The following is a 12,512-nucleotide window of genomic DNA, read 5'->3' as shown; positions in this document are numbered from 1 at the left end:
GGGAAGGTGGCAGATTGAGTGATGGAATCAGTGGCGGGACTGGGGGCCGCTGGGGGCAGGGAGCACTGCTGGCACCCTGCTCTTGGACAGAGGATAAGACAGACCTCTTTCTCTGAGGCAGGAGGAAGATGGGGACAGACGCTTGTGCCTGGTGGCCCGAGAGGGGGGTGGCTATGTCCTGGGGTGCATGTCCTAGAGAGGGGAGGGGGCTGTGTCCTAGGGGTGCATGTCCTGGGGGCGCTGCCCTGTGAGCCTTGACTCGAGCGGGGCGGGGGCAGCTGTGCGGGCGCTGGCGGGCTTTGGAGCTCGGTGCGTCCCGGGACGCGGGTGGGGAGGGTGGCATGAGAGTGGGGGACGCGTGGGTGCCTGCGAGTGGGGGGGCGGCTTCCCCAAGACAGAGGTGGGAATTCACACTGCAGTTCAGTGCGAGCTGTCAGTTATCTTAAAACCAGAGTGTATTTTTTTCATTTTGTTTTCAAAGAGAAAGGAGAGTCATTCTTGCTCCATGAATGACCTGCGGACACCTTCATCCACCGGTCCACAAACTTGTCACGCCCCCTCCTCCCGCCGGGGCTCCCTGTCAGTAGATGGTGATGCCGGGTGTTCATCTGAGCGAGGCCAAGTCTGGAAGTGACCTTGACGTCCCTGTGTACCCCCAGACCCCATCACATCTGCCTCCCCAGCGGCTCCTGATGACAGCACAGCTGCCACCTCTCTCCGCCTGGGCCTCCGCCCGAGCCTGTAACTGCTCTCTGCTTCCTTCTCCACCCACGTCCGGGGCTTACTGCAAAGTGGGCATCTGCTCGGGTGCCCTCCAGTGACTTTGAGGGGGAATCTGAAATGTTTAGCACAGGCTACGAGATCGGCCTCTCTCTGTCCCGCACTTGAGGTGCACTGGGGCGCCCTCCCCTCTGTGCCTTCCCTCCATTAGGTCCTTGGTGTCCCCTCTGCCTTGCCTTACAGCTTCGCTTCTGTTGGCTCCCCTGTACTTGTCCCCCCTCGCCCTGGTCCCCTCCCTCCACATCGCCCCCAACCCCAGAGCCAGCTCCTCATTCGGGCTCATATGAAAAGAGATAGGTTCCAACTCTGAGATCTGGCAGGTCCCTGCTGTACCCTCTTGGCACCTACTCTCGACAGAGTTCAGGGGACAGTTGTCGAGGTCTGTCTTGGCTTCAGAAGGCGAGCTCCGTGCGAAAAGGCAGGTGCCTCCCCTGCTTATCGTAGCCTCCTGGTGCCGGCCCCTGGCAAGCTGCCCTGCGGCCCCTCGGCCCGAGGGAGTGGGGACTGGGCATACACAGCGCAGGACCAGTGGGGTCACTGACCCCGCATCCCGGGCCACCTCCCCATGCAAGTGAGGGGCTCACCCAGTGAGCTGGAAAAGCCTGTTCGGCCGACAGGGGTCAACCAGTAGGATCTTTTCCTGATTAGTGGTGCCAGTGGATCTGGGGGGAAGAGCACGTTAGTTACAGGCCCCTGGCCATGGTATTAAAGCGGCATGACCTAACACTGTTTCCCGGGGGGCCTCGATCTGGGGGCCCTTGTGTCGGGACAGCCTTCAGTCGCCGGCAGATGTGCCTCCAGGAAAGAGCTGGCTGCAAGCGGGGGCAGGGCTGGTCTTTCATTCCCTCCCCCTCCAGGAGGTGAAGCCTTTGCAGTGAGAGGTGGGGGCACTTGGTTTGCTGCGTGTTCCGCTGTGGCTTACGTGCCCCCGAGGTATTAGGACAGCGTGGGGAACGGGGTCACTTGAGCACCTGGTTCAGCTCCCTGAAAGGAGAAAAGTAGCGTGTTGAAAGAGTTATTTTTTGTTTCCTTGGTGGGTAGTTCCCTGCTGGGCTAACCCCGCAGGGACTTGGGAGAGGGGAGCCTAGTGCTCTGGAACGGGTGGGCAGGTGAGGTGTGGGAAGCAGTGTGGTGACCCCCTCAGGGCGTCCTGGTCACAGCCAACCGCAGATGGGAGTGACGGGGAGGGTGATGACCCACTGAGTCTACCTTCACGGCCATGACAGCGGAGGGATGGGAGCTGGGTCAGACAGCACCCTCACGGCGGGAGTGGGAATAGTATGTCGAGTTCCAGGTTTTTCACGCAAGGAGAACGTAGAGTTCCCGTGGTATCCAAAATGGTATGGGTTGTTCCTTGGGATAATTTATTTCTGTCAGATGAGATGCTTTTGGAATGCCTGGGAGTAACACAAACATTTCTCCAGGAGCAGGGGCTGTGTCTGCCTGGCATTGGGCTCAGTTACAAAATGGAAGGAAGGTCAGAGAATAGTCTTTCGGGTGGGAAGTTCTTTCAAAATCAGAACCCCCCGTTCACAGCAGGTGCCCGTTACTGGGTGGTTACGGCGTGGGTGGTGGTAAAATGTTTGTATGTGGAAGGTGGATCCCAAACACATCATTTCAGGCTTCTGTGCCCCGTCCAGGCTCTGCTGAAATTGCCTTTGTTGTACTAGACGTCAAGGGCATTCAAAAGCTTGAGAAAATGTTCTATATGCAGTAAAACTTGGACCGTCTAGGATATCGTAGAATCGACTCCAGATGTCAGAATTGAGTTGAAATTTTACAAGGAATGTGTTTTACGAATGTGCGTGTATCGTTGCCTCTCTGAAGCGAGCGTATGGCCGGCCGGGTTCGCCCTTCCTTGACGACCGCTCATGGTAACTGACACGCCCTGAGCTTGACTGCGCCCCACTGTCCCCAGGCACGTAGTTTGCTGTTGGTGGGAAACACGGACTCACGAATCTAAAATCCGGCCAATAGCTGCTAAAGTGAAAATTCGCACAGGGTGTGGGGGAGGGAGGCAGGGGAGGGTTTTCCCCGCCTCGGCGAAAAGGCCAGAGAAACTGTTTCAGGTTCCAGAAGAACAGGCGGTCAGAGTCTGCCCTGTTGGAGCCAGGAGTGTGGAGGGCCCCTGGGGATACTCTGAAGAGGGAGGGTTTGCTTCCACCCTGAAGGGACCCAGAGCTCGCTGGACGTCCACTACAGCTTCCACTCAGGACTGAGTCAGTAAGAAGCTGCTGCTTCAAGTCCCAACTGCCTCAGGGGTGCTCCCTCTCTGAGCACACTGTGGCTTGCTTCTTGGCTTTCAGGGGAGCATCGCTTTGGGATTTGTGTTTAAAAACAGAACTCTGGAAGTCATGGGGGCTGGGCGGTTTTAGGAAACACGGAGTGAAAAGACACCGCGTGGACACTGACGAGCACACAAACTCAGGACTTGGGCTGGGGCCTGCTGTTCTGGAAAGCTCCCTGAAAACTCCGGTAGCTTTCGGGTTGTTGGAAACTGGTGGATGAGAGGCTGTGCTGCTGTCCCCCCTTGGGAGTGTCCCCTTCCCTCAGCTCGCAGGGCATGAGGGCCGCCCCTGCACAGCCCAGAGCTGCAGGCAGACGAAGGGCAGCAGCCGGGCCCTGGGGCTGGGCGCTCTGGGCGCCTCCCGGTTGACATGCGGGGGAATGTGTGTGACCGCTGCCGGCCCTGTGATGGGCCTTGGGGACTGGTTCCCAAACCCCGCTGTTGCTGAGGATCACTGACTGAGCTTGTCCGCCCCCTCTTCAGAGATTTCTGGCTCAGTAGGTCCAGAACACGCTGCCTCCGAGCTCCTGATGCAGGCCGGGACAAGCCGTGGTCGCCTGTCGTGTCATGAGGCCGCTCCTGCTCGGGACTCACTTGCCCACGCTTTTCTTGCTGTCACGTGTTTGTAAATTTCCAGTTCCAAAAGAACAGCGAACCCCCCCAACATTATTTAAATTTTTTTCTGGTTTGGTTTATTAAAAATAATTATCCTCTTTTTGTTTCTGTAGGACACTAAATTGTGGATAATAATGGAGTACCTTGGTGGAGGCTCCGCGCTAGATCTAGTAAGTACCCCCCTCCCCCCACATCAGAGCTCTTCTCAGTAAATCTTGGTTGTAAAGGTAATTCTGTTTTTATCCACTTGTGTTTCCCTCTTCAGTTGCGTGGAAAGGGGACCAGACTTTTCCTTATAATTTCGTTTCTAATAATATTACTGGAAATTATAGTTTCCCTTTTTTAAAAGATTGATTTATTTGAGAGAGAAAGCGTGCATGAGTGGAGGGAGGGGCAGAGGAAGAGAATCCCAAGCAGACTGTCTGCTGACCGTGGTACCCGACCCGGGGCTGGATCTCACGACCCTGTGATCATGACCTGAGCCAAAACCAAGAGTTGGGCGCTCAACCCACTGAGCCCCCAAGGAGCCCCCAGTTCTAGTTTTGAAACCAGTTGTGCTGTTTCCTGGGAAGCCAGTGAATTCCTTCGTAGAAGCCCAGAAGGATCCTATCATTGCCTTCCTTGGGAACCGTTTGTTAGCTTGTCTTCCAAAACTGCTTTTAACTTTCGTGGAGCGGAGATCCCGTTATTGTTTCGTATTTCAGATAGTAGTAGCTTAGCTTCCGAAATGCGCCTGTAACATTTTCATTTGTAACTAATTAGAAGCAGGGTTTTTAAAACGTACCTGGTTTCAGGAGTCAGGCAGGCCGGCACCTGTGACCGTGGCAGAGCAGTGTCACCCGTGGGAGCGGGGGGCAGCCGGGGTGCAGGGTGCACGCTCCTATTTCTCAGTCGCACGTGTGGTGGCCTTGCTGGTTCTGGTGGCACGTTGACTGCGGAGCTGGCCCCACCCCCACGGTTTTGTCCCCTGGCTGGCCCCGGGCCTTCTTGCCAGTCCACGTGTGAGCCGGTGGAAGCTCGCCAGGGGTTGACCTCAGAGCCCCAGTCTGAACCTTGCTGCTCTCAGCAAAACGTGGCAGCGTGTTGGCTTCTGGCCAGATGCTTACAGAGAACCAGTGACTCCCCGTAGGCATTGCTTAAGTTGTCCTAGAAACACGTGGAGGCAGAAGAAGTTTTAAAAACTCCCCTAGTTGTAGCACTTGACACCTTGTCCCCATGGTGGTTATGCTGTGGGATCAGGGCACTCAGCACCTGTCCTGGAAGGGCTGGCTTGGGGTGCCCACGTGGTCGTTTCTAGGACTGGCCTTGTCTGTCACTTCTGTGTTAGAGGTGACCGTTGTCTGGCTGATGGGCCTGCAGTTTTCCCTGCTCTCAGAGTGGTTGCTGGAAAGCCCGTGTGTTGTAATGGTTACAGACTTACACAGATTTTATCCACTAAGGAAAGAAAAGCCCTTTGGTTAAGAGATTTCTTTCTCCCAGTGGGAGTAGCAACTAGTCGTTTTTGGGGGGAAGGTAAAACTCTAAAACTTCATGTGTGTCTAAAATATCACATACCCGATTTTAAAATAGCCTATCATGTTATAAACCATAAAAGCAATTAGTCTAAGTGGTGTTCAAGGGGAAGTTTCGAGAAAGGATTTAATACCGTATCAACAATCAGAACGAGAAAAGCAGCAGAAGAGCTGGATAAATTTCATGGCTTTGCATCTTTTCCATGAACACACACATGGCGCAGAGAGCTTTTCAGTTTTTACCTTTGTGGGAGCTGCTACAGGAATGTAAAAAATAATCTCATTTTGGGTAATTAGATTTACTGTTACCTTGAGGGCACTGCCTTTGTGGCACACGGGAGACTGTTTGCGGGGACTCTGTCCTCCCCACGGAGCCGTCCAGAGACGCAGCTCTAGCCTCTCGCTGTCCTGGTTTATTCATTCTTAACGCCACAGTAATTTATTTAGTGGCAACTGCCTTTGGAGCTTTGAAGTGTGTGACATTTTAGACATTACAATTGGAAGGAGGTGTAGAACTCTCCACTTAAAAGAACAAAAAATCTTGTTTGGTATCAGTCCCAGCAGACTGCTATCCATCGTCCACACTGATGGCGAGAACCAGGCATCCTTTTTTGGACATCCTGAATCATCTTGTTTTAATTGACGAGCTTGTGGAGACGTTGAGAGGTTGGGTGTCCCAGCTAGCAAATAGAACTGGTCTTTGGACCTTGTTGTGCCCAGCTGCAAAGCCTGGGGCCTTCCCTGGCCCCACATTGTCCATTCCGTCCCTCTGACTTCGTTTTATGTTTCTTGTATCCCCTTGCTGTTGGCTGGTCCCCAACCTGCAAAGATGATGCATTAATAATAGGAGACAAGAATTACTTTTTGAATGTTGAAAACTACTAGGATTATTTTGAGAGGGTGTGTTATTTGTTTATGAAAGATTTTAGGAATGAGAATATTATTGCATATAATATTGGATACCATGTAGCTGAATATAGAGATCCGGGACATTTTCCTGAAAAATTAAAAATTAACCTTGCTTTTATTAACTGTCTCTCTGGTAAGAGGCATACTGCTAATATGTGTATGTGTGACTTTGGAGGAGCCTCACGTGTCAGGGCCTGTGGAGGAAAGGTGACCAGGTATGCCTTGGTCAAGGAGAGGGTCATTGTCGTCCCTCAGAGGATGTAGCTCTCACTGGCTCTTTCTTCATCTTTGACTTTCTAGATTCATCTTCTCTCTTCATGCACTTAGCAGCCAACATAGTCAGCTTGGGCGGCCATGGCAGATTACCGTGGACTGGGGACTCAGACAACAGACATGGGTTTCTCACAGCTCAAGGCGTGGGCACATTGGTGTCTTGTGAGGACTGCTTCCTGGCTTGAGGGTGGTGTCTTGTATCTTTGCATGAGGCAGAGCAGAGAGCCCCAGAGCAGCTCCCTGACCTCTCCTTGAGAAGTGCACTAACCCTGTCCCCGAGGACTCCACACACGTGATCTCCTCACCACCCGGGGGCTCCGCCGCCTCCTAAAACCATCACATTGGGTGGTGGGTTTTCAACATTGGAATTTTCAGTGGTGAGGGTGGGCACAGCAATTCAGTCCCTAACAGAATGAAAGCTGGTCTAAAGCTTCAGACTGGCGGAGGTGGATGGCTGTCTCTGCCACCCCTCCCTGTTCTTGGCCGTACGGGTGTTGAAGTGCTGTGTGCAGATTTGGTTTTTTGCTTTTTCGCTCTGCATTGTGGTTATCAGGTCTTTTTACTTACGCTCTTAGATGGTAGTTGAATTCCTTGCCTTAAACCTTGATGACACTGTAGCCTGGGACGGGATGATGGCCACCCTCCTTCAGCCGACATTGCCTTTTGACCATGTCTGGTAGTTACTTTTAGGGGGGCTTGCTTGTCATTCTGGAATTGAGGTTCCACAGGGAGGCCGGCTCCAGGATGGGATGTGAGACAGAGATAGAATTGCCTGGATGTTCCCCGGTGGGAAGTGGGGTGTTTGAGTCGTAGGTAGGGAGCTGTCTGGGTATGAGCGTGCTTCCCTGCCCCCGAGCCCTCTGAGGCAGCAGCGGCGTTAGCTGTCGGAGCGCAGGAGAACTGCAGACCTGATCCCCTCCTGCCGTTTTATACATTTGGAAGTGGCCTGAGAGAGGAGAGTGACTTCACCCCAGACTGAAGTTGGGTTGAGGATCCTGGTCTGCAGCTTGACCTGTAGGTAAATCATGGGCCCCACAGATAAGACAAATCGAAGGACACAACCAGAAGGCTTCATAAATTCGTGGGGCGGAAGGTACACTGATGATGATGGAGGGTGTGTCCCTGGGAGCTGCTCTTCCTCCGTCCTGGTGTTGCGTCCTTCTTGACTTTAAGAAAAAGCAGTTGATCCCTTTAACCCGTTGTTTGAGCGGCAAAAGATGGGATCTGGCATGAAGAATAGTTGTAGACACAGTTTAGGTTTTTTGTTTGTTGCATTTTGTTGTTTTGTTTAGTAATGTCTACACCCAACATGGGGCTTAAACCCATGATGCCAAGACCAGGAGCTGCATGCTCTTCTGACGGAGCCAGCCAGGTGCCCCTAGTATATAGCTGAGTTGTTAGGAGCCAGGAATGTTTGAGTAAAATAAGCATATATTTTATTTTGAATGTACACGTAGGAGTGTGCTTGATCTGTTGATTGTTTTTTTAATTTGAAAGGTAATGAACAAATTGAAATAAAATGTTCCTTGGCTCCCCAGAAGCCCTAGAAGGCACTGTGAGGAAACGCTGGGTTCTGGTTTGAAAACCACGTGTGTAAATAATTTCTCAAGTTTTGTCTGCTTCTAGGGTGTCCTGACTTATGAATGTAATAGGTATTGTGCAGTTGAAGACTTGATGACTTGAAATGTGATAGGTTTCAGGTGAATTCATTTTTCATTCAGAAAATACTTGTTGTGTGCCTGCTACATGTCGGGCGCTGTTCCAGCCACGGGAAGTTTCGGCAGTGAACAAGGCAGAAGGAAATCCCCCTGGCATGGAGCCGTGTTCTGCTGAGAGAAGACAGTCAAACTATATGTCGGAAAGTGCTGCAGGGAGAAGAAAGCCAGCTGGGGTGGGTTGGGCGGCTTGCAGTGAGCATCCGAAGCAGACAGCCGGGGTCCGGAAGATCGGTAGTGACAGCTCGGTCTCTGCAGGAGACTGTCAGGGCTGGCCTTGGAGTCTAGTTTAGAAGAACCCCTGTGCCGTGAAGTGGCCACTCGATCAGGCAGAGATGGTTGACAGACTTAAAAATGAACGTGCAACACGGTTTAAAGCAATAATATGGCCTGTTCGTTAATGTTAGGCTAAGCTGTTACTGCAGTGGCCCCCAAACAGTGTCTCCAACGGGAGAGAGGGCTGGTCGACCCTGAACAACACGGGTTTCCAGTGCATGGGTCCACTTGCATGCGGATTTTCCCTGTTACAGGACAGTGCTGTAAACGCATTTTCTCTTCTGTGTGATTTTCTTAATACCGTTTTCTTGTGTAAGAACACAGTATGTAGTGCACTAACATACAAAACAAATGTTAAGAGACCATTCTGTTATCTATAAGGTCACTGGGCTCCAGTCCACGTGGTCATCAGGGCCCTGCTCTGGACGGGGGCTCTGCCATCTGTAACCTGCGGTTTCCTGTGGTCTTCAGTCACTGTCCTCTCTGGCTGCCCGTGCTTTCAAGGCCAAGACCAGGAAGGGGCCGTCACTTCTGTGCATATTCCATGAGGGAGAATTAGTCACATGGCGAAGCCTGCTGCCGCGGACCCTGGCCCGGGTGGCCCCTAGTTGAGTGCCAGGCTGAGGGTCCGCATCGCAGAGGCAGGAGGGGAGAGCAGACTCGGGGGAGAGGGAGTTCAAAGTCACCCAGAGGTGAGATGCAATCTCAGTGTTTCTCCTGGGAGTCTTTCTTTAATAAAAATTATTTGAAAAGCCCACATTCCTCTTCTTGGTAGAGACCGCCACGTTGATCTTGCTTAGAAATGTTAGTGGTGGAAGAGGTAATGTAATGTACTGCAAACTTAGCTCACCCTGGGCTTCCCCACCTGCAGAGAAGTCTGGGTCCAGAACAGCTGAAGACCTTCCGCCGTGACTCCGACAGCACGGAGGATCTCCTCGCCCTGTAAACAGAGTCTCTCTCCCCTTCCCCCACCCCCCATGGCATATAAATCACCGGTGGGTGGTATTTAGGTCATGTTTAAAAGGGCATAACTATGCATATATTAATTGGAGAGCCGGCGCTTAATGATCCAGGGAAGGGATTTTAATTAGTTTTACCTGCTCCTCTTCTTTTCCCTCCATGGTGGCCGTAGGCGGCATTGCTGTTCCTTTCCCGAGACTTGATAGCAGAAGGGAGGGATGGTTAAATCCAAGTCCAGTCGGGCTTTTCTCATAGTCTGGGTACCTGCCGGAGGAGGAAATGAAACCTGTGCACTGTGATAGGATTTGGGACAACTGGATTGTCCTTCTGCATCCTGGTGTCGTGAATAAGAGTGTGCGCGTGCACACCCGCACATGTGCACACACGCGCACACGCACGCACGCTTGCAACGCACAAGCACATGCACGCACATGAGCAGCCGTGCCCCTCCCCCACTCTTCCCGCTTATGCGAAAAGTGCCTGTTCCCCTTTCTGAGGAGTGAAACGTCTTCGTCCTGTGAACACTCAGAAGCAGCTGTGGGGGAGACGGACAAGGCAGGGTCTTCAGGTTGTGCTCTTCGGAACAGTAGGTTAATGTATGTTTCTTGAAAATAAGACTCTTGGTCATATAATTTGGGGGAAAATTAGGTTCTGTGGAATAAAGTGTGCAACATGTTGCCTTCATCTGAGGTAATCTTTGGACGGTACCTTTTCTTTTTAAGATTTTTTTTTAAAGATTTATTTATTTGACAGAGATCACAAGTAGGCAGAGAAGGGGTGGGGGAAGCTGGCTCCCTGCTGAGCAGAGCGCCCGATGCGGGGCTCGATCCCAGGACCCTGAGATCATGACCTGAGCTGAAGGCAGAGACTTTAACCCACTGAGCCACCCAGGTGCCCCTAAGATTTTTTATTTATTCGTTTTAGAGGGGGAGAGAGCAAGTGAGAACACGAGCAGGGGGAGGGGCCGAGGCTAGGGAGAAGCAGACTCCGCACTGAGCAGGGAGCCCGACAGGGGGCTCGATCTGAGATCAGGACCTGAGCCGAAGGCAGCCACTTCACCAACCGAGCCTCCCAGGCGTCCCGGGACAGTATCTGAATTAGAAACTGGGACCTTCCTGGTAGGCTAGTTGGCCCGAGTGTGTGACCTCCTCCGAGCCCATCACGTCTTGTAGAACCAGTGTGTCCCCCACGTTGTCCGGCCCTGTGTCCTGCATAGGAGACTGCCAGGGGGTCGGCCTGGTCACAGGGCACTGCTGCCTGATGCCAGAGTCCCGGAGACTCTGGGGCCGGCGGGTTAGAAGTGGCCGGCTTTGAGAAAGAGCCCCACGCACCCCTACCTTTCCTCTAGCACGCCTGGACCCTGTTATGGAAGACTGATCTGGGCCTGTGAGCCCCGGATGAACCAGAAGGGGGCGCCAGGCAGGAGTCTGGCCATCACCAAGCCACCAGGGGAGCCTCCCTGACGCTCACCCCAGGCCTGTGAAACAGCTGTTCTGTTGCCATCCTCCCAGCAAGGCCCTGAGATGCACAAGTCGGCTTGTCTGTCCAGGACAGCATCCGTGTGTCAGTCGAATGCTTGTGTGGAAAGAGCATCTTAGTTTCATTCCCTTTAAAGCACCCCCCCCCCACCCCGCCTGGGTGGCTCAGTGGGTTAAGCCTCTGCCTTCAGCTCAGGTCATGGTCTCAGGGTCTTGGTCTGTGCCTCCCATTCCCCTCCACCCCCTTTGCCTGTCACCTCCCTCCCCTAGCAACTGTGGGTTCTCCGTATTCACAGGTCATGCTGTAAAACTCATCCGTCTTAGAAAGTTACACAGGGAGGCCACCCTGGTGGCCTGATCTCTTGAGTGTCCGACTCTTGGCTCCAGCTCAGGTCGTGATCACAGGGTTGTGGGTTGGAGCCCCGCGTCAGGCTCCGGGCCGAGTCTGCTTCCGATTCTCTCTCCCTCTGCTCCTCCCGCTCATGCTCGTTCGCTCTCTTACGCTCTCTAAAATAAATGTATCTTTAAAAAAAAGTTACTCGGAATGTCATAGAGTGGTGGCTTCCTTTGACATAAGTGTGAGAATTTGGGGGATGATGGCGTTCACTTTGAGATCTAAAAATAGAACAACACCAAGGATGATCATTTCATGAATTACGGGAATTCTGGCCGGCTCTCTGATGGCCGCCTTACTAGTCTTTCAGGGAGTGTCAGTGGTTTTGCTGATTCGTGTAATTATTAGTTGTGGTTGAATTCCCTGCCGTGTGGTGGTGGTGGGCTCTTAACCCAGTCCGAGCTGAGCTCTGGACCTTATTTTCCCCCTTTAAAGGGGGGATGTATGCACGTGACATTTCTGCCTTACATCTTTGTATGATTATGACCTTAAGGCGTCACTTCTTTTGAGTTTCTCACAATAAAGATTTTCGGAGGCTATCCAAGGTAATATAATACTTGGAGTAATATAATAACTAATATTTTCCTTATGTCACAAAAAATACCCCCATCACAAGGAATTGAGCCCCTTGTCAGCTCTCTTCCCCCAGGTCTTCAAACTTCCGATTTGGAAAGTCCTGGGGCAGGGGTGGCCTCAGAAGGCAGTCGGCCCCCAGGCCTGACTTCTGTTCAGCCGTCTTTTTCTCCAGGCTTTTTTCACTTTTTTGTTCCGGGGGTGGGGGCAGAGGGTCCTTTCAGTCCGTTTTAATTGTGTAGGCAAAATGTCTGTTTCGGGCTGAAGAGATTTTTAGATTTTAATCTTGTCCATGTAACACAGGCCTCAGTTCTGCCATCTCAGACTATTTCTAAGATGATCATTTGAGGGGCTCCTGGGTGGCTCGGTCAGTGAAGCCTCTGCCTTCTGCTCAGGTCATGATTCCAGGGTCCTGGGATCGAGCCCTGTATCGGGCCCCCTGCTCGGGGGGTCTAGCTCCCCCTAGCTCACGCTCTCTCTTGCATGCACTCACTCTCTCAAATAGTCTTTTTTAAAAAACTAAGATGATCATTTAAGTAACTTTAATTATTCTTTTCTTACTAGTTAGAACCTGGCCCTTTAGATGAAACTCAGATTGCTACCATCTTAAGAGAAATCCTGAAAGGACTTGATTATTTGCATTCCGAGAAGAAAATTCATAGAGATATTAAAGGTAAGGAGGCATCTTGCTTGTTCTCCTCAGAAGCCCCCCAGGTGGGTGGGATCGTGCTGTGGAGCCAA

General features: G+C 52.2%; 1 protein-coding gene across 1 annotated transcript in view; it reads left to right on the top strand.

The window, feature by feature from the left end:
• STK24 (serine/threonine kinase 24) overlaps window positions 1-12,512 on the top strand; it is a 113,964-nt gene that overhangs the window by 79,314 nt on the left and 22,138 nt on the right. Inside the window, exons 3-4 of the mRNA XM_045978475.1 lie at window positions 3,796-3,852; window positions 12,336-12,444. Of these exons, the coding sequence (XP_045834431.1) occupies window positions 3,796-3,852; window positions 12,336-12,444 (166 nt within the window). The remainder of the gene's footprint in view (window positions 1-3,795; window positions 3,853-12,335; window positions 12,445-12,512) is intronic.

This window comes from Meles meles, chromosome 14 (genome assembly GCF_922984935.1).
Source record: "Meles meles chromosome 14, mMelMel3.1 paternal haplotype, whole genome shotgun sequence".
In the NCBI taxonomy this organism is placed as follows: domain Eukaryota; kingdom Metazoa; phylum Chordata; class Mammalia; order Carnivora; family Mustelidae; genus Meles; species Meles meles.
The sequence above is the reverse complement of the archived record's forward strand: the minus strand, read 5'-3'. Positions and strand labels throughout refer to the sequence as shown.